This window comes from Felis catus, chromosome D4, assembly GCF_018350175.1.
Source record: "Felis catus isolate Fca126 chromosome D4, F.catus_Fca126_mat1.0, whole genome shotgun sequence".
In the NCBI taxonomy this organism is placed as follows: domain Eukaryota; kingdom Metazoa; phylum Chordata; class Mammalia; order Carnivora; family Felidae; genus Felis; species Felis catus.
The window spans coordinates 32,533,395-32,559,940 of NC_058380.1; the positions used below are offsets into that span (position 1 = coordinate 32,533,395).

At 39.2% G+C, this 26,546-nt stretch overlaps 1 protein-coding gene across 25 annotated transcripts in view; it reads left to right on the forward strand.

Moving 5' to 3' along the window:
* Nucleotides 1-26,546, forward strand: part of KDM4C (lysine demethylase 4C) — a 430,991-nt gene that overhangs the window by 89,211 nt on the left and 315,234 nt on the right. For all 25 annotated transcript variants that reach the window (XM_045042970.1, XM_045042971.1, XM_045042967.1 and 22 more), the window contains one exon: nt 19,793-19,842. In XM_045042970.1, coding sequence (XP_044898905.1) covers nt 19,793-19,842 — 50 coding nt within the window. The remainder of the gene's footprint in view (nt 1-19,792; nt 19,843-26,546) is intronic.

Below are 26,546 nucleotides of genomic sequence, written 5' to 3' on the forward strand. Positions count from 1 at the left end.
CAGGAGGGGACCTGCAGCACTGGGAGGGAGGTAGGCCCCTTTGGAGGGATGGATCCACAGAAGTATAGCATTGGGCATTTGCGTGGTGAAAGCCAGTTGGGTGACAGGAACTGGTTCCCTTTGGAATTCCGGCTGGGGGATGGGAGAGGGAAATGGCGCTTGCCAGAGCCTTTGTTTCCCCACCAAGCTCTGTGTTTCTGGGGCTCAACAACTCTCTCTCCCGGCGTTGTCTTGCCCTCCCTGCTCTCTGATAGCAGAGCTGTTGACTTTTAACATTCTAGATGTTAAGTCCCACTGGCTGTCAGAACTCACAGAATCTGGCTCCTCTGCTTTTGGAAACCAGACTTCAGGGGCTCTGCCTTGCCCTGCGGACTGCTCCTCCACTGCCCTGGCTCCCTCCCGCCAGTCCGTGTAGCACGCACCACCTCTCCGCCCTTCCTACACTCTTCCATGGAACTTTTGTCTACACTTGGCTCTGGAGAGTCTGTTCTGCTAGTCTTCTGGCTGTTTTCTGGGTTATTTAGGCAGATGTGGGTGGAATCTAAGCGATCAGCAGGATGAGGTGAGCCCAGCATCCTTCTACGCCACCAACTTCTCCGGTTCATTTAACTTATTTTAAAGGTATTTTATTTGCACATTTCATTTGATAAAATCTTAGCATTCTGCTCTCTTAATGGAATAAACCAAAATCAAACAGTTTTAGCAGGTGGTCTAGGACCCAGAGAGGCTTTTGTGACAGAATGGTATGATGGGACTATTCATGACAGAGGTGTTTCCTCAGGGCTGGTTTTGAGAACATGCTTTAGATCCTGTGGGTTTCTGTCATATTTCTTCAACACCACTGTAACGTCTCTTGGAATGTCATCCTTTAGTACTTTGGGGACTTAGCTTTGAGAGACTTGGAGAGATATTTTAAGGAATCCATGGGCATTTGGGCTGTTTCTCAACTGCATAGTTACCTCTGTGCTCTTTGTGACATTCACTTTTAGTGTGAACCAAATTAAATGAAATGGATAAATTCAACATGTTGGTAAAATCTAATGTATAGGAAACTATGTACTATATATTTTTCTTAAAAATCTGAAAAGCTAGTAGCAAAACTTTTCTGGAGGTGTTTTAGAAATCAGTTAATGAGAATGCCTGGAAACAATAATTTGAGACTTTCCTATTAGAGGAGTTTAGATGATATCTCTGCTTTCTTACCAAGAAAGATGATCTCCCCACCCTGTCTGGGGAACAGGATTATATTATCTCCTAAAGATCATTTAGGGGAGAGTATTCTGATCAGGGAGAAGACTGATTCTAGAGTCTTGGGTCTTTGTGAAAGAATACTACTGTTCATGAGTGATAATAAGTATGCCCATTTTCAAAGAATTTCTTTCTGCCAGCATCTATATTTTCTGTAGTTAATTACTCTATTAGTTATTATAGACTCCATTATATGCATTAATGGTAGATTTATAATATCACTATTATCTTCAACCTTGACTATTATTTATAATGATAAAATAATAAAACACAACAATGAGTTATGACTGCTAATCTACATTCCATTTTCTAAGATAACTACTGTAGGAAAAGAGTTATATAAATGACTCTAAGGCTATTTCCTGACAGATTTATGAAAGATTATATTAATTCAGCATAAATAATTTTGAGGTAAATTCTATTATTAAAATTCATTTTAGTACTCATCATAATACATGTTAAATGAGTTTTGAATGATGGTAGAAACAGTACAAATTCATGTAAATATTGGGAGGTGGACAGTGTCTGTTGGCAGAACTTAGACTCAAGGGACCAGCAATCTGGGCTCTAGTCCTTATTCTGCTGGTAACATTTGTGGCTTTGGCCAAATAACTGTACTTCTTTGGAGCTCAGTTTACTCACCCACAAAATGACAAGGTTAATCATGATAATCTCTGATGCTCTAATTCTGTGATTTGTGTCCAGAACCATGGGAATATTTCTACTTACTCTGTCTATAAAATGAAAAGATGAGGAGGTGACATCAGGTTCTCTATGTGCATGTGTGTACATGTGCTGGTTCCCTTCAGCTGTCTTCACCTTGTTGAGTTGAATGTGGGATGGTTGCCTTTACTTTTCTCCAGGGAATGCCCACACCTGTGCTTGACATCTCTGACCTGAGCAATGTGTCTTCCTTCTTCTAGCCTTATAGGCTGTTGTTGAACTTCAACTTCTACTGCTACTAACTACTTTTACTACTTCTCCTCCTACCCCTCCTACTGCTGCTTCTCCTCCCCCCTCCTACTTCTGCCCCTCCTCCTCTCCCCCTCCCTGTTTCTACCCACCCCCCTCCCCTGCTCTTCTTCCCACTTCTCTTCTTCCCGTCCCCCTTCTCCCCCTCCCCCCCCTCTTCCTTCTTCCTTTCTACCTGCAGGCATCAAGTTTTGGAAATGATTATTGTAAAACTGCATAAGATTCCCTCCTTAATTCCATGTCTACACTGGTCTCTGCTGTCTTCTGCCTGTGTATCCCTTAGTTATTGCCTGAAGGCCTTCTGGACTGTGCGCTGCCCCTACCTTAGACACCTGTTTTTGTACTTTTAATGTGCTTCTGACTACCTCCTTGCCCTTTCCTGTGTCTGTCTTGAAGTTGGTGTCTGTGTCTATTTGCCTTTGAATCATCAGCACTTAACAAAGAGTCTAGCTATAGGACTGAGGCTTTGTAATTCTTGTTTGGATTAGGAGAGTGTTAAATTGTTTTGGAACAATCTGTTTAGGGACAGACAAGGAAATATATAGAACATTTTATAAAGATTTTTTTGTTGTTGTTTAAAATGTAACTGTTAAGAATACGCAGTTTCCTGAGATTTCTGAGTAGCTGCAGATATGCACAGCTCCAGATGGAAGCCCTGAGACATACTTTGCTGGACACTGAATGAACATGGAGCTATACTGAAGAGACTAGAGGAGGTGATGATTTATTTAAACATTTTTGGTGTAAAGGTTTAAGGGAGAAAGAATGTTTTAAATAAACAGATAGAAAGCTGTTTTAGCAGTTAGTGGTAAAGTATTTATTTTCTTCGAATGAACATTGACTTTGGAGCCAGAAGACCTGTTTTAAAATCTCAGTCTGTCACTTACCAGCTGAATAAGTTAGGGCAAATCATGAGTTTCCTTAACTGCTGATCGGAGGCATGATTTATCCACTGCCTCTATAGGGTTGCTAGGAGAGTTCAGGGATATACTTGGTAAAAGAGCTTTGTAAACTGTAAAGTACCATACAAATATTTTCACTTACTATTATTTTAATAACGTTATGAAAATAAATCTTTTTTTTGTCATAGTAATGACTCAAAGCCATAACTTGGCATGATGTGTCTATATATAATACAGTAGGGGTTTCAAGGATAAATACAATATAATTCTTCCTTTCAAGTGTTATGTGTGATAATGTTAATTACTGGAGGATATAGAATTTAGATGGTACCTTGAATCCTTCTTCCAGAGACTGTCCAAACACAGTGAATATGAGACTTTCAGATTTATTCAAGTATTTTTTTAAAAGAACAAAGAAGGTGGTGTTACATTGATCTATGCATGTTTAATATATATCTTCTCCATCAAAATGTGAGCTCCTAGAGAAGGGGACCCTGTTAGTTTTGTTCACTAACACATATCCCTTGCCTGGCACAATATCTGGCATGATTGTGGCACACAGTACTCATGTATCTGGCATGATTGTGGCATGATTGTGGCACACAGTACTCAATATTTGTTAAATAAACAGCTTTATGGATGAATTTCTTACTGAGATTTTTTTCTTTAAACACCTAATGCAGAACATTGCTTTAGGGATTGGATAGCCTGATAATATTCAATGATACATTGAATTAGCAACCCATGGTATTAATTCCTACTTATCCACTTGGTAAGTTTAGACTCATTAATATATTCTATTTTTAAATGTTAAGACTAATTGGATAATGGTGACAGCTGTATCCTTTTTGATGGTTTGTATAAAAAAATACTCTTGGAATTAGTTTGTTTCTGGTTTTAATTACTATTCCTAGGGAAAATTGCCTTGTAAATAGGAAAAATAGACTTGCATAAATACTTTATCTAGTATTAATGAAATTAACTGCATAAGTTATTATTATTTTTAGGCATATGGATGCATAGTTTTTTAAAGGTATTATTAAAAAAGGTGTAAGAAATTGGAAATCTGCTTAAAAAGTATGGTGTTTATTTTGTACTTAGCTACTGATATTATTAGGAAGAAAAGGGTACAGTGATAAATGGTATCAAAAATTATTTGATCAAATGGACTATAGTTTACTTAAACCTGAGCCTGACTTCCAAATAAACACTATTGTACAGGCACACATACACATGCTTGTGGTCCAAACATTGAGTCTTGTAGACGCCTGCTCAGCAGAGTTCCCTAAAAGAAGCATCTGTGAGATCTAGTGTTTGCAATTTTCAGAGCAAATCTCACTGTTTTCACTGAAGTAATGTGATGTAATGCCTTTTTACTAACTGATCCGTAAGTGTGCATTCTCATACAGGAACTCTGAACTTACATTAAGTACTCTTGGTATCCCTGGAAGACAGAGCAGGGGCTTGTAAATTCCTCCAGGATGCCTCTTATTGTTGGTACTTTCACTTAAAGTTATCATCGTCACCTACAAGAGCCAGAAAAATCCCTTCAAATGAAAAGAAATTGTGAATCAAATCCATAACTCTTAGGGAAAAATAAGATTGTTAATGCAAATTTATTTACTTTGGAGTTCACGGAAAACAAACATTAGTGTTGTAAGTTTTGCACATTACCATGGCAAATGTTGTAGTTCAACAGTTACTTTGCCTAGCTTATCTTTTCCCCCATATTTCTTCTCTCCTTTTCAGATGGTCTTAATCTTACTGTTTAGATAGTACTTTGTAGAAAATACATACTACTTCATATTTGTTTTGCAAAAGTTATTCCTTGACTTGAGCATATAGGAAAATTGTGTGTGTGTGTGTGTGTGTGTGTGTGTGTGTGTGTGTGTGTGATTACATATCTACAGGGAGGCTTGCAAATAGATTTATGTCTTACTTCTATGATCTCAAATGTATTTGTTCTTTGTAAGCTTACTTTCCAAGGAGTAGGACTTCACTAGGGTGGTGACGTATGTTTTGTTTTTGGTGACTCCATTCCATTTAGTGAAGTCCTTTTATGTGTGCCAAGAACCATGCTAATCACTTCAAGAAAGCACAGAGTTTTTCAGGGGCACCTGGATGGCTCAGTTGGGTGAGTGTACTACTTTTGATTTCAGCTCAGGTCATGATCTCATGGATTTGTGGGATTGATCCTCATGCTGGGCTCTACGCTGACAGTGTGGAGCCTACTTGGGATCCTCTCCCTTCCCCTCTCTCTCTGCCCCTCCTCTACTCATGTGCACATGTACTCTCTCTCTCAAAATAAAATAAACTTAAAAGCACAGAGGTTTTCAAATTTATGTAAGTGAAGTTTATTTAGAAGGTCAATATATAAAACTGAAAATAAAAGAAGAGCTGACTTGGCTGAAATGTCAGGTGGGACATTTGGTGGGACACTCTCCCTCAGTAACTCCTTCCTTGAAGCACTTTCATCTGGAGACTCTGGGCCCAGGATTGGGTGGTGATGGTGGGCATGGAAAACAGTTTGAAAATCAGTCATTTGATCCTTTAGTAATAGAAAACATTATTGCTGATTGTGTTATCTGTTGAGTGTTTTGGAGAGTATTTAAAAAATTTTTTTAAATGTTTATTTATTTTTGAGGGGGCAGGGAGGGGCAGAGAGAGAGGGTGACACAGCATCCAAAGCAGGCTCCAGGCTCCAAGCTGTCAGCACGGAGCCTGACGTGGAGCTCAAACTCATGAACGGTGAGATATGACCTGAGCCAGTTGGGTGCTTAACCAACCGAGCCACCCAGGTGCCCCAGTATTTTGGAGAGTATTAAGGAGGAAAGACTTCTTTCTACATAAATGGCCTATATTTGATAGCAACTAACAATTAATAGTACCTCTTGGGGAAAAGAAAATGTTAGTAGTGGGTAGAACACACTTAGAAAATATTCAGTGGATTAAGTAATACGAAATACATTCTTTCTTGAAAATCAAGTTTTGTGCAGTTATTGTTTTTACTAAGTTTTATAAGGATTTCAGACAAAAATTAACTTGATTTTTATGATTACTCAGGATATTAACTTACATGTATATTGGATACTGAACTGTATTTTGAGTCCCAGATGAAAAAGAACTGCTTATATTTTTAATGTTCAGTTATTCATTAAAATTTCCTTGTTAGGCCTTTTTTTTTTTTTTTTTTTCCCTGCAGTTCCCTCATCTGTGACTATCTGCAGATGTGGCTGGTAGAGTTTCTCTTTTTCATCTAATTGTTCTGTTAGGAAATGGGCCATAAGATAGCATAAGGGTGGGCCTAAGCTCTGGCTCAGTTCCTTTGCTCAGGGGCTTTTTCTTCTCGTAGGGTCTTAGCTCAAATACCTCATTCTCTAGGCCATGCTTGGAAAGGGCCCATGTTAGGAAATGGGCCATAAGATAGCATAAGTGTGGGCCTAAGCTCTGGCTCAGTTCCTTCGCTCAGGGGCTTTTTTTTCTGTAGGGTCTCAGCTCAAATACCCCATTCTCTACGCCATGCTTTTAGATGCCTTGCTTTGAGTGACACCTCCTTACAAACCCCTTAATTGTAGCGCAGATTGCTCAGGGAGCCCACTCTGAAACTCAGATTTGTGTACCAGAGGTGTCTGTGATAACACCTGTGAGGGGGACGGAAGGCAGGACCGCACAGAAGGGGAAGTGAAACTGCAGTAGAGCCATGGCAAATCCCACAGGCAGCTGGAACTGTCAGGTCCCTTCTGAATTACCCCAAACTGAAGCAAGAGGATCTGGCTTTTATATTCTTGTATGGATCACTCATTGGATACCGGCTACCACTGCCTCCTGTTCTAGAGGCCATGATGTTGGGAGAGGGAACATGACTTTGAGTGGGTGAAAGTGGAGCCTTCCTTTAGAGAATGGAATGAAGGCCTCATCTGGAAGGGAGTACCTACCACAGCATCCCTTATAGTCCTATGTTCTGTTTCTCACATTCATCTGTTTTTATGAACTGAAAATGAAGTAAGTGATCCTCTCTTTTCCACAGTTAACTAATGAGACTTTATAATTTAAAATATGAATGCTTAAAGTTTAATAAATGCACAAATATTAAAACTTGTTAACATCATCAGTAATGTGAAAATGTAATCACACATATAAAATCCATAGTTGTTCAGTCTTCTTTTTGACACAGGAGTATGCCTTGATTAAAAAGTATAGTGTAAATTAACCACTTAAGAAAGATTGAGTTTTGTGGAACATAAATAGGTATTTTACTTTCTGATTCATGAAGTTTTGTGTAACAAGAACCAAGGAAAACTTTTGTACTTGTTTAATGGTTTTGTTCTTTATATCTGCATTTTATTTAAAGTGCTGTTGTCTTTTGCTTGGTGAATACTGTAATTTTAGTTTGAGAGGTTAGTGACTTTTTTGTTTCAATTGTGAGTTTTAAGAGAGATAAAGGTATGGGGCACCTGGGTGGCTCAGTCAACTGAGCATCTGACTTCAGCTCAGGTCATGATCTCGTGGTTTGTGAGTTTGAGCCCCACATCTGCTGTCTGCCTGTCAATGCAAAGCCCACTTTGGATCCTCTGTCCCCCTCTCTCTGCCACTCCTCTGCTTGTGCTCTCCCCAAAATAAATGAATATTTACAAAAATGTAATAAAGGGAGAGAAGATGGCGGCGTAGGAGGATGCTGGGCTCACCGCGCATCCTGATGATCACTTAGATTCCACCTACACCTACCTAAATAACCCAGAAAACCACCAGAAGACTAGCAAAACGGAGTCTCTGGAGCCAAGTGCAGACGGAAGAGGGTAGGAATGGCGGAGAGGCAGTGTGCGCTGCATGGACTGGCGGAAGGGAGCTGGGGCGGAGGGGCAGCCTGCTGGCCAAGCAGAGCCCCCGAGTCTGGCTCGCAAAAACACAGGGGCCAGACGGAGTGTGTTCCGACAGCAAGCAAGACTTAACATCTGGGAGGTCATAAGTTAACAGTTCTCAGAAAGCGGGTAGGCTGGAGGACAAAGGGAGGGAGAGTTGCTGAGCCCCAGGATGACAGAGCTCAGTTTGGCGGGGAACAAAGGCGCTCGCCAGCGTCATCTCCCTCGCCCATCCCCCAGCCAAAATCCCAAAGGGAGCCAGTTCCTGCCAGGGAACTTGCTTGCTCTGTGCTTCTGCAGAGCCACCCCTCCGGCAGCGGGTCTGACTCCCTCCCGCTGCCACACGGCCCCTCCTGAAGTGGATCACCTAAGGAGAAGCGAACTAAGCCTGCCCCTGTGCACGTTGCCTACCCACCCCAGCTAATACGCCAGATCCCCAGTACCACAAGCCTGGCAGTGTGCAAGTAGCCCAGATGGGCCACGCCACCCCACAGTGAATCCCACCCCTAGGAGTGGGGAAGAGAAGGCACACACCAGTCTGACTGTGGCCCCAGCGGTGGGCTGGGGGCAGACATCAGGTCTGACTGCGGCCCTGCCCACCAACTCCAGTTATACACCACAGCACAGGGGAAGTGCCCTGCAGGTCCGCACCACTCCAGGGACTATCCAAAATGACCAAACAGAAGAATTCCCCTCAAAAGAATCTCCAGGAAATAACAACAGCCAATGAACTGATCAAAAAGGATTTAAATAATATAACAGAAAGTGAATTTAGAATAATAGTCATAAAATTAATTGCTGGGCTTGAAAACAGTATACAGGACAGCAGAGAATCTATTGCTACAGAGATCAAGGGACTAAGGAACAGTCAGGAGGAGCTGAAAAATGCTTTAAACGAGATGCAAAATAAAATGGAAACGACCACGGCTCGGATTGAAGAGGCAGAGGAGATAATAGGTGAACTAGAAGATAAAATTATGGAAAAAGAGGAAGCTGAGAAAAAGAGAGATAAAAAATCCAGGAGTATGAGGGGAAAATTAGAGAACTAAGTGATACACTAAAAAGAAATAATATACGTATAATTGGTATCCCAGAGGAGGAAGAGAGAGGGAAAGTTGCTGAAGGTGTACTTGAAGAAATAATAGCTGAGAACTTCCCTGAACTGGGGAAGGAAAAAGGCATTGAAATCCAAGAGGCACAGAGAACTCCCTTCAGATGTAACTTGAATCGATGTTCTGCATGACATATCATAGTGAAACTGGCAAAATACAAGGATAAAGAGAAAATTCTGAAAGCAGCGAGGGATAAACGTGCCCTAACATATAAAGGGAGACTTATAAGACTCGTGACTGATCTCTCTTTTGAAACTTGGCAGGCCAGAGAGGATTGGCAGGAGATCTTCAATGTGTTGAACAGAAAAAAAATATGCAGCCAAGAATCCTTTATCCAGCAAGTCTGTCATTCAGAATAGAAGGAGAGATAAAGGTCTTCCCAAACAAACAAAAATTGAAGGAATTCGTCACCACTAAACCAGCCCTACAAGAGATCCTAAGGGGGACCCTGTGAGACAAAGTACCAGAGACATCGCTACAAGCATAAAAAATACAGACATCACAATGACTCTAAACCTGTATCTTTCTATAATAACACTGAATGTAAATGGATTAAATGCGCCAACCAAAAGACATAGGGTATCAGAATGGATAAAAAACCAAGACCCATCTATTTGCTGTCTACAAGAGACTCATTTTAGACCTGAGGACACCTTTAGATTGAGAGTGAGGGGATGGAGAACTATTTATCATGCTACTGGAAGCCAAAAGAAAGCTGGAGTAGCCATACTTATATCAGACAAACTAGACTTTAAATTAAAGGCTGTAACAAGAGATGAAGGGCATTATATAATAGTTACAGGGTCTATCCATCAGGAAGAGCTAACAATTATAAATGTCTATGCGCCGAATACTGGAGTCCCCAAATATATAAAACAATTACTCATAAACATAAGCAACCTTATTGATAAGAATGTGGTAATTGCAGGGGACTTTAACACTCCACTTACAGAAATGGATAGATCATCTAGACACAGGATCAATAAAGAAACAAGGGCCCTGAATGAGACATTGGATCAGATGCACTTGACAGATATATTTAGAACTCTGCATCCCAAAGCAACAGAATATACTTTCTTCTCGAGTGCACTTGGAACATTCTCCAAGATAGATCATATACTGGGTCACAAAACAGCCCTTCATAAGTCTACAAGAATTGAAATTATACCATGCATACTTTCAGACCACAATGCTATGAAGCTTGAAATCAACCCCAGGAAAAAGTCTGGAAAACCTCCAAAAGCATGGAGGTTAAAGAACACCCTACTAAAGAATGAGTGGGTCAACCAGGCAATTAGAGAAGAAATTAAAAAAATATATGGAAACACACAAAAATGAAAATACAACAATCCAAACGCTTTGGGATGCAGCGAAGGCAGTCCTGAGAGGAAAATGCATTGCAATCCAGGCCTATCTCAAGAAACAAGAAAAATCCCAAATACAAAATCTAACAGCACACCTAAAGGAACTAGAAGCAGAACAGCAAAGGCACCCTAAACCCAGCAGAAGAAGAGAATTAATAACATTCAGAGCAGAAATAAACAATATAGAGTCTACAATAACAGTAGAGCAGATCAACGAAACCAAGAGTTGGTTTTTTGAAAAAATAAACAAAATTGACAAACCTCTAGCCAGGCTTCTCAAAAAGAAAAGGGAGATGACCCAAATAGATAAAATCGTGAATGAAAATGGAATTATTACAACCAATCCCTCAGAGATACAAACAATTATCAGGGAATACTATGAAAAATTATATGCCAACAAATTGGACAACCTGGAAGAAATGGACAAATTCCTAAACACCCAGACTCTTCCAAAACTCAATCAGGAGGAAATAGAAAGCTTGAACAGACCCATAACCGGTGAAGAAATTGAATCGGTTATCAAAAATCTCCCAACAAATAAGAGTCCAGGACCAGATGGCTTCCCAGGGGAGTTCTACCAGACGTTTAAAGCAGAGATAATACCTATCCTTCTCAAGCTATTCCAAGAAATAGAAAGGGAAGGAAAACTTCCAGACTCATTCTATGAAGCCAGTATTACTTTGATTCCTAAACCAGACAAGACCCAGTAAAAAAAGAGAACTACAGGCCAATATCCCTGATGAATATGGATGCAAAAATTCTCAATAAGATACTAGCAAATCGAATTCAACGGCATATAAAAAGAATTATTCACCATGATCAAGTGGGATTCATTCCTGGGATGCAGGGCTGGTTCAACATTCGCAAATCAATCAACGTGATGCATCACATTAATAAAAGAAAAGGTAAGAACCATATGCTCCTGTCAATCGATGCAGAAAAGGCCTTTGACAAAATTCAGCACCCTTTCTTAATACCCTTGAGAAAGTTGGGATAGAAGGAACATACTTAAACATCATAAAAGCCATTTATGAAAAGCCCACAGCTAACATCATCCTCAATGGGGAAAAACTGAGAGCTTTTTCCCTGAGATCAGGAACACGACAGAGATGCCAACTCTCACCGCTGTTGTTTAACATAGTGTTGGAAGTTGTAGCATCAGTAATCAGACAGCACAAGGAAATCAAAGGCATCAAAATTGGCAAAGATGAAGTCAAGCTTTCGCTTTTTGCAGATGACATGATACTATACATGGAAAATCCGATAGACTCCACCAAAAGTCTGCTAGAACTGCTACATGAATTCAGCAAAGTTGCAGGATACAAAATCAATATACAGAAATCAGTTGCATTCTTATACACTAACAATGAAGCAACAGAAAGACAAATAAGGAAACTGATCCCATTCACAATTGCACCAAGAAGCATAAAATACCTAGGAATAAATCTACCCAAAGATGTAAAAGATCGGTATGCTGAAAACTATAGAAAGCTTATGAAGGTAATTGAAGAAGATATAAAGAAATGGAAAGACATTCCCTGCTCATGGATTGGAAGAACAAATATTGTTAAAATGTCAATACTACCCAAAGCTATCTACACATTCAATGCAATCCCAATCAAAATTGCACCAGCATTCTTCTCGAAACTAGAACAAGCAATCCTAAAATTCACATGGAACCACAAAAGGCCCTGAATAGCCCAAGTAATTTTGAAGAAGAAGACCAAAGCAGGAGGCATCACAATCCCAGACCTTAGCCTCTACTACAAAGCTGTCATCATCAAGACAGCATGGTATTGGCACAAAAACAGACACATAGACCAATGGAATAGAATAGAAACCCCAGAACTAGACCCACAAATGTATGGCCAATTAATCTTTGACAAAGCAGGAAAGAACATCCAATGGACAGAAGACAGTCTCTTTAACAAATGGTGATGGGAGAACTGGACAGCAACATGCAGAAGGTTGAAACTAGATCACTTTCTCACAGCATTCACCAAAATAAACTCAAAATGGATAAAGGACCTGAATGTGAGACAGGAAACCATCAAAACCCTAGAGGAGAAAGCAGGAAAAGACCTCTCTGACCTCAGCCGTAGCAGTTTCTTACTTGACACATCCCCAAAGGCAAGGGAATTAGAAGCAAAAATGAACTACTGGGACCTTATGAAGATCAAAAGCTTCTGCACAGCAAAGGAAACAACCAACAAAACTAAAAGGCAACCAACGGAATGGGAAAAGATATTTGCAAATGACATATCGGACAAAGGGCTTGTATCCAAAATCTATGAAGAGCTCACCAAACTCCACACCTGAAAAACAAATAACCCAGTGAAGAAATGGGCAGAAAACATGAATAGACACTGCTCTAAAGAAGATATCTGGATGGCCAACAGGCACATGAAAAGATGCTCAACATCGCTCCTCATCAGGGAAACACAAATCAAAAGCACACTAGATATCACCTCACACCAGACAGAGTGGCCAAAATGAACAAATCAGGAGACTAGAGATGCTGGAGAGGATGTGGAGAAACGGGAACCCTCTTGCACTGTTGGTGGGAATGCAAATTGGTGCAGCCACTCTGGAAAACAGTGTGGAGGTTCCTCAGAAAATTAAAAATAGACCTACCCTATGACCCAGCAATAGCACTGCTAGGAATTTACCCAAGGGATACAGGAGTACTGATGCACAGGGGCACTTGTACCCCAATGTTTATAGCAGCACTCTCAACAATAGCCAAATTATGGAAAGAGCCTAAATGTCCATCAACTGATGAATGGATAAAGAAATTGTGGTTTATATACACAATGGAGTACTACATGGCAATGAGAAATAATGAAATATGGCCCTTTGTAGCAAGTGGATGTAACTGGAGAGTGTGATGCTAAGTGAAATAAGCCATACAGAGAAAGACAGATACCGTATGTTTTCACTCTTATGTGGATCCTGAGAAACTTAACAGAAACCCATGGGGGAGGGGAAGGAAAAAAAAAAGAGGTTAGAGTAGGAGAGAGCCAAAGCATAAGAGACTCTTAAAAACTGAGAACAAGCTGAGGGTTGATTGGAGGTGGGAGGGAGGGGAGAGTGGGTGATGGGTATTGAGGAGGGCACCTTTTGGGATGAACACTGGGTGTTGTATGGAAATCAATTTGACAATAAATTTCATATATTGAAAAAAAATAAAATAAAATAATATGAAAAAAATGTAATAAAGGTAGGAAGGGTAGCTGGAGAAGAATTCTGTGTGAATATTGGAACTTGATCTGTTAGTTGCAGGCAGAAAAATTTTTCTTCCGAAAGCTGGATCACTGTCTAGTGATCGCAGTGATCATTGTGTATTTGCTTGGGGAGGGAGGGGCTCATTAGCCCCTCTCACTTCCTTCCAGTAGTATCTTTGTGGTGATTGGTGAAGAAACAGGAATGAAATACAGGGCTGGAAAGCACATCTTGGGCTTTGGCATCCCATCATCCAACCCAATACAGGAGTTGGGTGCCAGGTCTATTGTCCTTCTTGCTCAAGTAAATCCCTTTAAGCCTTGTTTTCCTCATCAGTTAAATGGAGGTGGTAGTAGTAGAATTTGCACAAGGTCTAGCATAGTATAAATGTTCAATAAACAGTAGCTGTGATGAGCTGTTATAGTATTTATTGGTCAGTTATTCTTTTCACTGAGCTTTCCACCCCTTAATAACTATAGAGAACAAGCCAGGTGCATACGCTTATGCCAGTAAAAGCGGGGAGAGTCAATTTAGACTCGTCTATCAGAAAACTGTCCTTGGGGATGTGAGCTTTATTCTTTTTGGGAGATGACTATAAGAGAAATTGCAAGAAGAAAAGGAAACACAAGAAGAGGAAAGGGCTACTTCACATGTAGCCTCAGTTAAGAGAGGGGAGTAAAGAATAGTGCTGTTTTAGGACTGATCTGCTTGAAGATGACACGGACCTAGAAGGGTTCTCCCTCTGCTCCTGGCTCGGTAAGACTGCCCTAGATGTTACAGAGTGGGTTGAAGCTGGGCCAGCAGGAGGTGCCAAAAGCATCTGCTGGTGAGACTGGCAGAGGAACTCACACAGCTACCTATGTCAGACAGCACAGTGACAGAGATATGGGCGGGGTGGGGGGCGTAGCTGAGAACATTTCTTTCTAAGCATGTTAGTGACAGTCCCAGGGTTCCACCCCAAATTAGGGAGACTTTCAGGGAGTGATCTGAAAAGTAGGAGTTTCTCTTTGAGAAGTGCTGATAAACACTTCTAATGACCTAATGGACTGAGCATACCTTGAAAAGAAATACAGTAGGCCACTTTGTAGAGAAAACCTGAATCAGAGGAATGGATCTACTACATTGTGAAAAATACACCTTTGCCTACTGACAGTTTGAACTGTCAGCCTGATATTATTCATTCAAGATCGTGTTTATATTACACCCACCAGGATAACATTACTTTAGGTCTCTTCTTTTTTTTTTTTTTTTTATTTAAATTTTTTTTTTTCAACGTTTATTTATTTTTGGGACAGAGAGAGACAGAGCATGAACGGGGGAGGGGCAGAGAGAGAGGGAGACACAGAATCGGAAACAGGCTCCAGGCTCTGAGCCATCAGCCCAGAGCCTGACGCGGGGCTCGAACTCACGGACCGCGAGATCGTGACCTGGCTGAAGTCGGACGCTTAACCGACTGCGCCACCCAGGCGCCCCTAGGTCTCTTCTTTGAGTAAACCACCCAAAGATGTGCTTAGAGGGATTATTCTGTTTTCCTTGGTCTTCAAATTAGATTTTTAAAAAAAATTCATAAAAGACTCTGGTTTTAAATAAAACATCACCCTGTAAATATCTAATTAGTGTGTTCATAGTTCATTAGCGATTCATAGTTTCTTAATATTAGCAGAATTGTTGGCAGTATTTATTATATCTGAAACAAAAACACTGTCCTGAAGGTTAAATGAGCAATTAATAATTTCAACAAACCAGTATGTACTTGAGGGTATACAATGGTAGGCATCTTATTTGGTGGATTTCAAAGAATACAGAGAAGGGCAAGACACATTCATATCCTTGAAGAATTAAGAATTAGCTGCATAACCAGCTAGTGGTGTAGTACATAGTAGAGTGCCTGGCTATGAACTGGGTACTCACTATACAAGGTATGTTAAAAAGGATAATTCATGTGAAAATTTCCAGGTTGTGGTAGTCATTCTGTCCCTCATAGAACTCATTGGTATCCAGTTAAAAGTGCCTTACACACACTGAACAGAAGCTAGCTCTGGAAAGTAGTAGATGATAAATACTACATGAAAAATAGAAGGGCACTGGAAGAAAGAAAAGGGGTGAGACTGCTGAGATTTATAGTGGTCAGTGAAAGCTTCAAGGAGGAGGTGGAATCAGGGCTTGGAAGGCTGGGGTTTGAAGTGGAATGGAGGGGGCTATTTGAGGTGAGGCGTGAGGTTAAAGCCCATGTGAGTGATAGAATAATTCATAGTCTAGCCTACTGAGAGCAGACTGTTGATGTTTAAAGCTAGGGCTAAACTGTGTGTGTGGGAGGTCCTTGGAAGTCAGGCAGTAAGGAATAAAGGGTCTTATGATAGTGTTTCAAAAACTCTAGCTGCCCAGGGAGATTCAGGCAGAGAGTTTAATTATTATAGTAGTCTAGTTGGGGGCAAATCAAACTTGAAATTGATGTGATGCTAAGGGAGATGGATAGGAGGTTTTGGATATAGAGTGGATAGGACTTGTGACTGGCAATGAGGGCAGAGAGAGTGAAAAATCAGGAAGAGTTGACTTAGTTTGGAAGGCTAAGGGAAAATGGAGTTATGAATGCTTAGAGAGAGAATCATTTTAAAGGAGGAGGAAGTCATGAATTTGATCTTATGTGTGTTGAAACTTCTGAAGTGATAGCGTAGGAACTTTTCCAGGCCATAGAACTCCTCTCAGCCAGGTCACTCATTGTCTGTGGTAAGTCCCTCTGCGTATGGGCCCTCCAGCTTGTCTCTGTTTAGTCACAAGTTCCTCTTGCTACATAGATTTTAAACAGGGAAGGAAAGTGATATGCTCTGATTGGGCCACCTGGACTACATAGGGCAAGGCCAGAGGCAGGGTAGCCATTTAAGAGATGAAGCAGTACTGTGTGTGATGGAGAATGATGGCCTGAGTCAAGATGGTGGCAGTGGGGCTAGACACATAAATGCATGAGATTCATGAGACCTCTCTTGAACAGGTACAAAGTAGAACACATACAACTTGGGGATTGATTAAATAAGGGGAGCATAACTATAGACAACTCCAACATTTCTGGAAAGTTGGATGGATGGGGAACTCTGGAGGAGAAGCAGATCTGTCAGGAAGATATTGGAGGATTAAACTTTGGACAAATTGTGTTTGAGGGCTGCCAAATGGATTTGTTGAATAGCTGGTTTGTTTTAGAGGTTCAGAGCCCAAGAGATGCTTGGAATGGAAATGTGTGGTTCAACACCACAAGGAAAGTTGTGAAGCCTTGAGTGAAGGTGGTTCCCTCAGGGAAAAATGTAGAAGCGCTAAAACATGGAGTCCTGGAGAATGTCACTGTGAAGTTTGGCAAGAGCAGAAGGAAGAAAATCATTGGAAATGAGTTAGATCATGAAACTCAAGGGAAGTGAGTGTTTCAAGGATCTGGTCAGAAATTCAAGAGAAGACCAAGTAGGTAAGGACTAAAAAATATATCACTCTTTGTCCAAGCAGTTATATCAAGAATGATAAAAATAAGATTCAGGTTGCAATGGATTCCAGGGTTAATGGGAATGAAAAATGTGGGAGTACTTTTCTTTTTCCCATATCCTTCCTCTCCTTCATGCCTTCTATCATGCAGGAGCAGGAATATCATTCATCATTTGAGAGTGACAGAAGTCAGCAAACACTGAGCATCTGCTCAACTGGTGCTTTGTTCTAGGAGAAAGACACTGGCCTTTGCCACTAAGGTGCTTGAGAGGAGAGCAGGGAGGCACAAAGGTGAAAAAAAAATTAAACTTTGAGTGCCATGGTGGAGGTCTGTATTCTATGTGGGTGATACAGCAAAAGAGGGAAGGGGAGGCTCTCCCTTGGGGAGACTCAGGGTGAGCTTGGAGAAAGGAGAGTTTTTGTTGACTGGACAAAACTGAGGGCTTATAAAGCTAAGAAAGAGGGGATGGAAAATAGTGGAGGTGTGAAATAGCAAGGACACTGGAAAGAGCTTCAAATGATTTGTTAAAACCAAAGAACAGGTTTGATTGGGACATCTGAAAAGTTGTCAAGATTGCAGCAGGCCTGTGTGCCTTTCAGAGGAGTTTGGCTTCTGTCCTTCAGGTTACAGTCAGCCATTGAAGGTTCAGGGTTTTGTCATCATCAGCTGTAGTTTGCAGAGATGACTTTAGTATACTGTAGAGTGTAGTTTGGAAGAATGTGGGGAGCACACCTGTAGTGGTCAGTTACATCTTAGTGGCTCAAAGGGCAAGCTGCATCAAGGAGACACACCTAGTGTCTTACGGTCATGTGTCCGATTTGAAGAATTTTTGTTACATGTGTAGTGTATGGAGAAAATCTTTTTGATGATCAGCTTCTAGAGAAGTTTCATAAATATCCTTTTAGAAGATGACTTTAGAAGAAGTGTTGGGTATGTGATTTTGTCATAGGGTTGTGTGGACCAACTGAAAGACTATGTCAGAGATATTCATTTTCCTTATATGTATTTATGTTTATAATTACATTTATATATATATATGTTTATATGTTTTCTTTGAATAGATGATTGAACCTCAGATTAATGAGCTTTAACTTCGATACCAATTTTTCAGAAAAGGAAATCTGGATGTATATCTCCATCCATGTCTAGCCATTGTGGGCAAGCATACACTTGTTACATGTGTGCAAGCATATGTTTGTACATGCATGGGTGTGTATGGTTGTTATGGGGGACATGGCCCTCTTGGCTGGTGTATGTAGATGGGTTTTTTCCCCTTTCTGGGTATATTTGGTGATACAAACTGGGGATTAAAAACTGCTAAGAAGTGGCCTGTTTATAAATAAATTGGATGATTGTCATTTAGTTTTGCTAAAATTTTATCTCCCAATTCAGTTGGAATAATTTCATTAACAGTGCCTTAAGGAACAGGATGTATGGTTGAATTTTCTTTCAGAGAATCGCCTAGTTACATTGGATCCAGTTAAATTTTGCTTATGTTATCAGTGGCATTAAATGCAACCAAGTGTGTTGTTAAGTAAAATGAGAAAAATTATTTTAGTAAAAAGTAACTTGTACTTCATATATATCATATATATTGAGCTAGTAAACATAGCATATGTAGGTCTTAAGGATAACATCATTTTTACTTAAAACGTGAAATAATCATTTAACTATATTTTTAATATCCTTAAATGTCCTCATTAAACTGTTTATAAGATTATTTATGTAATAAATTTTGAGATTGTTTAAAATTTTTAGTAAGTTCACTATAGATAAGTTCAAGTATTTCACTTTTGAAAACACCAGGAACTAGAAATGAGTATTTCTATAGCAGGGTGAACATTTTTTTTCTATAATCAAGATTTTAAAAGTCACAAAATCACAAAATCAATAAGCAGTTCTTTCTTATCACTGGTAATTTTTTATTTAAAATCTTTTTGAGGGGCACCTGGGTGGCTCAGTTGGTTAAGCATCCGACTTCGGCTCAGGTCATGATTTCACAGTTTGTGACTTCAAGCCCCGCATCAGACTCTCTGCTGTCAGCTCAGAGCCTGCTTCAGATCCTCTGTCCCCCTGTCTCTCTCTGCCCTTCAAAAATAAATAAACTTAAAAATCTACTTGAAAGGTATAATGTTCTTAGAAATATTTGGTGCAAATATGAATATTGCTACAATAATTTTGTGTTTTATCCTGCTGTCAATAAAAACATTTTAAAAGGTTAAAAAAAGCACAGCAACCTAGGTCTTCTTAAAAACAAAGGCCAAACTAACCAACAACAAAACATAAAACATACAACCAAAAATAGCCCTGGATTTCTGGGGTGCTGTGAGTGTTGGAAAAGAGGTTCTAGTCTTCCTGCTGTGGCTAACTGCCTCCCTTCTCCAAGTAGTTTACTGACCTTGGGCCTTTGTTCCCTAATTTGTAAAATGTGGTTGGGATGGTGAGCTGGGGTATTGAAATAGGTGGTTAAGTTTATTTTTCTTCTGTCTAGTGTTCAAGGGATATGACTCTGTGATTAGTTTTCTAATTTCAGTATGTCTAAATGGAATTTGGCATTGTTGTTTTTGTTTTTGTTTTACATGACATTGTCTTAGGATACTAAGAACAGTTATAAACCTAAAATTTTTATTTATGTTTAAAATTTTAGGTATGCAATACCCCCGGAACATGGAAAACGACTTGAAAGACTAGCTCAAGGTAAACTTGCTCTCTATGTTTCTCATCTAGACAGATTGTTTTTGAGGTATTTTTACAGTGTGGAATCTAACTTGGTTAGTTTTACTCTTTTTAAGTTTTGAATGTTTTTCTAATAGAACAATTAAATTTTTTTTCACATTACTGTGTGAATATTTTTTCCTGTTGCATAGTCTTTATTATTATTTTAGTTGGCTGCTTAGTAGTTCATCAAGTAATTGCACTTAACTATTTTGATTATTTCCAATTTTTTCTCTTTTATATAACTTTTTATACATATATACATATATATAACTTATTTAACATTGTGCTAATAATATTTTTCCCTTTTTTATTATTAAAATTAAAAAAAAATGTTTATGTTAGAGAGAGAGTGCAAAGTGCGAGCAAAGGAGGGGCAGAGAGACAGAGAGAGGGAGACACAGAATCTGAAGCAGGCTCCAGGCTTTGAGCTGTCAGCACAGAACCCAATGTGGGGCTTGAACTCATAAACCGTGAGATCATGACCTGAGCAAAAGTCGGATGCTCAACTGACTGAGCCACCCAGACACCCCTGTTTTTCCTTTTTTAAAGTTACACTCTTGAGGTGAATTCCAAAGAGTACTGATGCTGCATATCAGGGTGCAGGTATTTTATGAGTACTTTTCATGTTGTCCTATCATTTCACCAAAGGGTTGTGTTAAATCTCTTTCTGACTCCTGATTTGGTACCCTGGGTTTGGGGTTACTCTTATGGAAGTATGAAGATGACATAAGCAGATAAGCATGAGGGTATATGCCTTCTTAGACTGTCAAGTTTTTTTTTTTTTATGTTTATTTATTGAGAGAGAGACAGAGACAGAGACAGAGTGCAAGCAGAGGAGGGGTAGAGAGAGAGACACACACAGAACCGGAAACAGGCGCCAGGCTCTGACCTTTCAATCACAGAGCCTGACGCGGGGCTTGAACTCACAAACTGCGACATCATGAATTGAGCTGAAGTCGGACATCCAACCAAGCCACTCAGTCACCCCTTAGACTGGCAAATTTAAACATACCGTAGTGGAACTTGAATTTTTATTTTTTGTGGCTTTGTCCAACTTCATATGGGCCAGAATGAAGAACTCTATTAATGGTTTCATTGTGTACCCACTTGTATCACAGAAGGCGCTTTCCTCTTTTCTTTTCTGTGTTTAGGACAGAAAAAAAACTTGCTATATCTGTTAATACAAGGGAGGAGAATCATATTCACCCACTGCCAACGTCATCTGTTTTCCTTGACCAAGGAAGAAGTAGACTGGTAGTGGCTTGTTTCTAGGGGAAAGTGGAGTTCCATTTGAGTGACAACTAGCCTAAGACATTCTGCTTTTATCCAGGATCGAATCCTCAGTGACCATTGTCCTTTTAGTCAGGTGCTGATCTGTTTTATTGGTGTTTTAGGTTTGCCTTTTAGTAGGAAAGGATTTTTGTTCTTGCATTATGTATGTTTTCATTTGATAATGAAATGGGGACACTGAAAAATCCCTTTTATTGACTTGACAGTTTTGAACAGAACTTGTTAATGATATCTAAAAGTTACTTTCCCCCCAAATTATAGGAGAGTATTAGAAGGAACAGTTACAGTATCACATTTGTCAGAAGCATTATTATAATTTTGGCAGGCTAATAACTATAAAGTCTTAGTGTTTTTATAATGTAATACATTGTAGTAATAATAGCAATGTAACTGTAATCTTGAACTTTGTTAGGGACTATTTTCATGAATATTAAGGTGGATGAATCCTGGTTCTGGATAATAGATTAGACATAGCTGAGAAAATGATTATCATAATCCTTAAATACACAGGCAGTGAACTTTGTGCTAAATCTGTATGCTGAGCTATCCTCTTCTCTATAATAATTATTTCACCATTTTCTGTTTGCCTTACCACCAGAGAACTTTTAAAATGGAGCCAATGTAAACTTTACAGTATAGAGTCACACACTAAAATTTCTGCTATAAATTGTCTGCGAATGCTTTGACATAAACTGTCTGAAAATGACATTCTAGGAAAGTGGGTGCCATTTGTTTAATCAGTAAGAGGTTAATAAACTTGAAGGATGAACAAGAATTTTAAATCAATCGCATGTTTGTTCAGAACTGTTTTGCAGGATTATTTTGAGAAATGACACAGGGAAAAGACCCAATAGACAGTAGAGGAATCCCATCCACTGACCAGATGCCAGCCAAATTAATTGAATTCTGCTAAATAATTAAAATGATAAAATAATGCAGTAAGTGTGATGGAACATTATAGGATGTCTAGGTCAAGGCAGCACTTGATACATAAAATGAAAAGCAGCCTGGGATATTTTCCATTATCTTGTCTGCACATCATAATTATCACTCTTGCCTTTTATGCATGAATGCTTTCATCTTTGGTTTCCATTGAAATCTTGATTGACTGTGGCACCTACAAATATTTTATCTGGAAGACATTAAGCCTGCATCTAATAAAGCCAGGATTTGATTTTGCCCTTCAGCTGCTTTCTCGTTTATATAGTTTTTTCCCCAATATTATGTAGATGTAAGTATAATAAAAAAAAACTCAAGTGAATTGTTGCAATTCTTATACTTGTTATGTTTGCCTGTAATGCCATTACATTCTTTCTAATTTTTGGTTTGATACAACTGAATGAAAGATATAAAGGAGAATAGAGATATAATGTTAAATCATGAATGACAGTTTTGAACATTTTCACTTTTTAGATCGTCAAAATCTCATCTATTTTAGAAATAAGACAATATCTTTGCTGTTCTATTGAGTTAAGCAACATATGGATTAAAATAAATTGGGAATGACTAAAAGTTTTTGTGAAGGACTGTAGTCTATTAGTTTTTTTGTTGTGAATAAAATGCCAGCGTTAAAAAAAATTGAAGATGACTTACTGTGGTCAAAATTTTGGTTACTGGGAAAAGAATATGTGAGTTAGGGCTTTGTGCATCTGAGTTTGGAAGTATGAATGATCAGCAGGAATCTTGTTTCAGATGACAGTGTGGTAGAAGTGAATAAATTGATTCTTATACTTACTTGTAGCAAGTATTTTAGTTGTGACTTATTAAAACAACATTTAGCAAAAAAGAACAGAAGAATCATTGTTATGAAGGATTAATTTGCTTTTTTTAATAGTTAGTTTTTAAAAATTTGGGGTTGTGTGTGTTTTAATGACTAGTAGCCTTAAATTTAAGCCTGTGGAGCAGAGAGCCTTAGCCTGATTGCAGAAGGGTCTTGTGGGTGGGATACAGCAGTCTGTGGACTCTGAAATTATACTCAAAATTGGTCATTTATATGGATTTCTGGGAAGCCATCTTTAAATCCCTTCAGAGGGTTTGGCCTGAAGAGATTGTGAACCTGCTGTCAAGAGACTAGAAGAGCAGCAATAAATAACAAGTCATTTTAGTTTTATGAACAGATTCTAAATTGATCTGTTCTCATGCCTCTATCTTGGAATTAGGAAAATATACTTTTATCAGATCTCCAAATCATAAATACATTATTCCCTTAAGCATTCATTTAGCTAATGGTCTGAATATATCACATTAAAATGCCTCGTTTTGAAAGACTAATAAATAAAAACACCCCTGTGTGTAAATAGTCAATTTTAAGGGACCCCCTAAGCCATAAAAAATGAAGTTCAGTGATATCTGCCTTCATGCCTAACTCATGCCTTAGGCATGGAGATCAGTGTGTGGTATGTCAGGGTATGTTATTTTCATCTTTCTATCAGCTGAGTTACATTAAGAATGGTGCAACAGGCCCTAAACTTAATTTCCTCATAATTTGATGTCAGATATCACTGTCCATGTTTAAATATATCTGAATATTTTATACCCAGCTATGTTCCTAGAAGGATTTTAGACATTGGGAAATGATACATAACATACACCAAGCTAGAATAATTTGAATGTAGGATGGAAGACAATTTTCTAAAAAGTGACAGCAGAGAATGGGAAGGAAGTATTTGGGAAGGGAATGTCAGCTGTCAAGGAGGAGTTACTATGGAGGGAAATTAAGAGTACTTTGATTCTGCATGATGGAAGCTGAGCCAGGAAAATTCTGGTTAGCTTGACTATGACCTGTTTGAGCTCAAAGTACTTGGCCTGGGGAGTCCTTGATCTATGCCTGTGTGGTCCATGTGTCATGTCAAGGGGACAGAAGTGGGATCTGAAACAATGTGGTCTTAGGAATGCAATAAGAAACCATATGTAATGACCTATATACTTGTTAAATTGGGTAGAAATTTGAACCCTAAATGTTCTGACAGCCAGCTTGAACTGGAAAAAACTTGACTATTACATAGTGTACTGTGTTCAGGAGATAAAATAAGGTGATTGTTTAGGAGACTCACCATCCTTCTCAAGACCATGATCAGTGTGAATATCTCCTGGTGCTCCTCTGGAGTGCTCCATGGAGTTCTGTCTCTACTAGTAGTGATGTTGGTGGGTCATGGGACACTTAAAGCAGAGTGAAGCCTGTTTTGATAGATTAGGAGACACTTAGAGGTGGGTGAACCTTGCAGTGTGATTATTTTCTACCTAATCCAAATTAAATGGTAGCAAGCACAGAGAGGTCAACGGTAGCTTAAACCTCTAAACTTGATATTTTAGGTAGGGATGTGGGTAAAAAGTACCAAGTTTTTCCCCACATACTGTAGCTCATTGGTTCTTTTCATTAATAAAGTTAAGAAATTTCATGTTTAAATTTAATACATCTATCTAAAAGCACTTCTCACAGAAATCAAATTAATTGAATCCTTCTATATCCTTTTTCTGTATTCTTTTCCTTACCATTTGTTTGTATGGTTGCTATATATTTTCAAGCCTGTTAGTCATATGAATATTGCAAAAACCATTATAAAAACTCTATCAAAGCATACTTGGGTAAATTTCAATTATATTTAAATTAAATTATCTTAAAATCTGTTGCTAATGTGGGCATATATTCTACATGTCTGATTTCTTCATCTTTCCTCATTCCTTTCTTTCCTTCATCCTTTCCTTCCTAATAACTAATTTAAACTTCTCCAAACTAGTGTTCTCAAATCCATAGTAATAGTTACTAAACTTTGATTTTTAATCTTTTTCCAAGGCTCAAACTTTGGTGATTTAATAGCAACATTATGGGTTTAGTTTGTCATATGAGATTGGAATTTAGAAGGAATTCCTTTGTGGGGCGCCTGGGTGGCTCAGTCGGTTTAGCATCTGACTTCGGTTCAGGTCATTATCTCGCGGTCTGTGGGTTCAAGCCCTGCATCGGGCTCTGTGCTGACAGCTCAGAGCCTGGAGCCTGCTTCAGATTCTGTGTCTCCCTCTCTCTGCCCCTCCCCCGCTCATGCTGTCTCTCTCTCTCTCTGTCAAAAATAAATAAACATTAAAAAAATTAAGAAAGAAAATAAAAGGAATTCCTTTGTAACAGCCAATGTGTTAGAAAATATAAACCAATGGACAGTTTGGAGAAATTTTTATCTGAAGGAAAGAATACATTTTTAGAGTAGATCTGCTCTATCTCTAAAACAATTTAAAAACATTTAATGATTATTTTGGGAGGTCAGATTAATTGAGGTATGATGTGCTTACAGCAAAAGTGACTCCCTTTAAAAAAATTTTTTTTTTTCAACGTATTTATTTTTGGGACAGAGAGAGACAGAGCATGAACGGGGGAGGGGCAGAGAGAGGGAGACACAGAATTGGAAACAGGCTCCAGGCTCCGAGCCATCAGCCCAGAGCCTGACGTGGGGCTCGAACTCACGGACCGCGAGATCGTGACCTGGCTGAAGTCGGACGCTTAACCGACTGCGCCACCCAGGCGCCCCTAACTCCCTTTAAATATACAGTTCAGTGAGTTTTGACAGATATGTACAGTGGTATAATTACCACCATCATCAAGATACAGATCATATCCAATTCCCTGAAAAGGTTCTGTTGTGCCATTTCCCAGTTAATCCCTCCCCACAGCCATTGGCAACCATTAATCTGATTTCTGTCCCTAAAAATAGAATTTTACAGTATGTAGACTCCTTTGTCTTCTTTCACTTAGAATAATGCTTCTCACATATGATCATTTTTCCATTGGATACTGGACATTGTATTTAATGGATGCAACCTGGTCCTTGAGAGGACTTATGGGATTCTGCACTACCCATGCTGCACAACTCCTAGCAGTATTTTGTTAGTCTTTTTTTTTTTTTTTTAATTTTTTAATGTTCATTTATTTTTGAGAGAGAGACAGAGAACAGGTGGAGGAGTGGCAGAGAGAGAGGAAGACACAGAATCTGAAGCAGGCTCCAGGCTCTGAGCTGTCAGCACAGAGCCCGATGCAGGCCTCGAACTCACAAACTGCGAGATCATTACCTGAGCCGAAGTCAGATGCTTTACTGACTGAGCCACCTACAGTACTTTATTAGTCTTAGCAAAGGTTATTATGGGATACTTTTTGGGCTTTAGGGCTTTGTTGGGAGCTCTGGAGTACATGCTTTTTATCATACTACATTTTTATCCTCTAACATGTTTGGGCTGAAAGAATGTTCCAAAGACCATCGTTGCTTGCTTACCACTGTAAAGTATCTTAAAAAACAAACAAAATATTGTCTTTATTTTATTAAGGAGTTGGCAACTGGTAGGGTCCTATCTTTGTAGATAGTATAAGTGAGGTATAGATCATACAAATCAAGTTGTTTAAGCAGCCTATT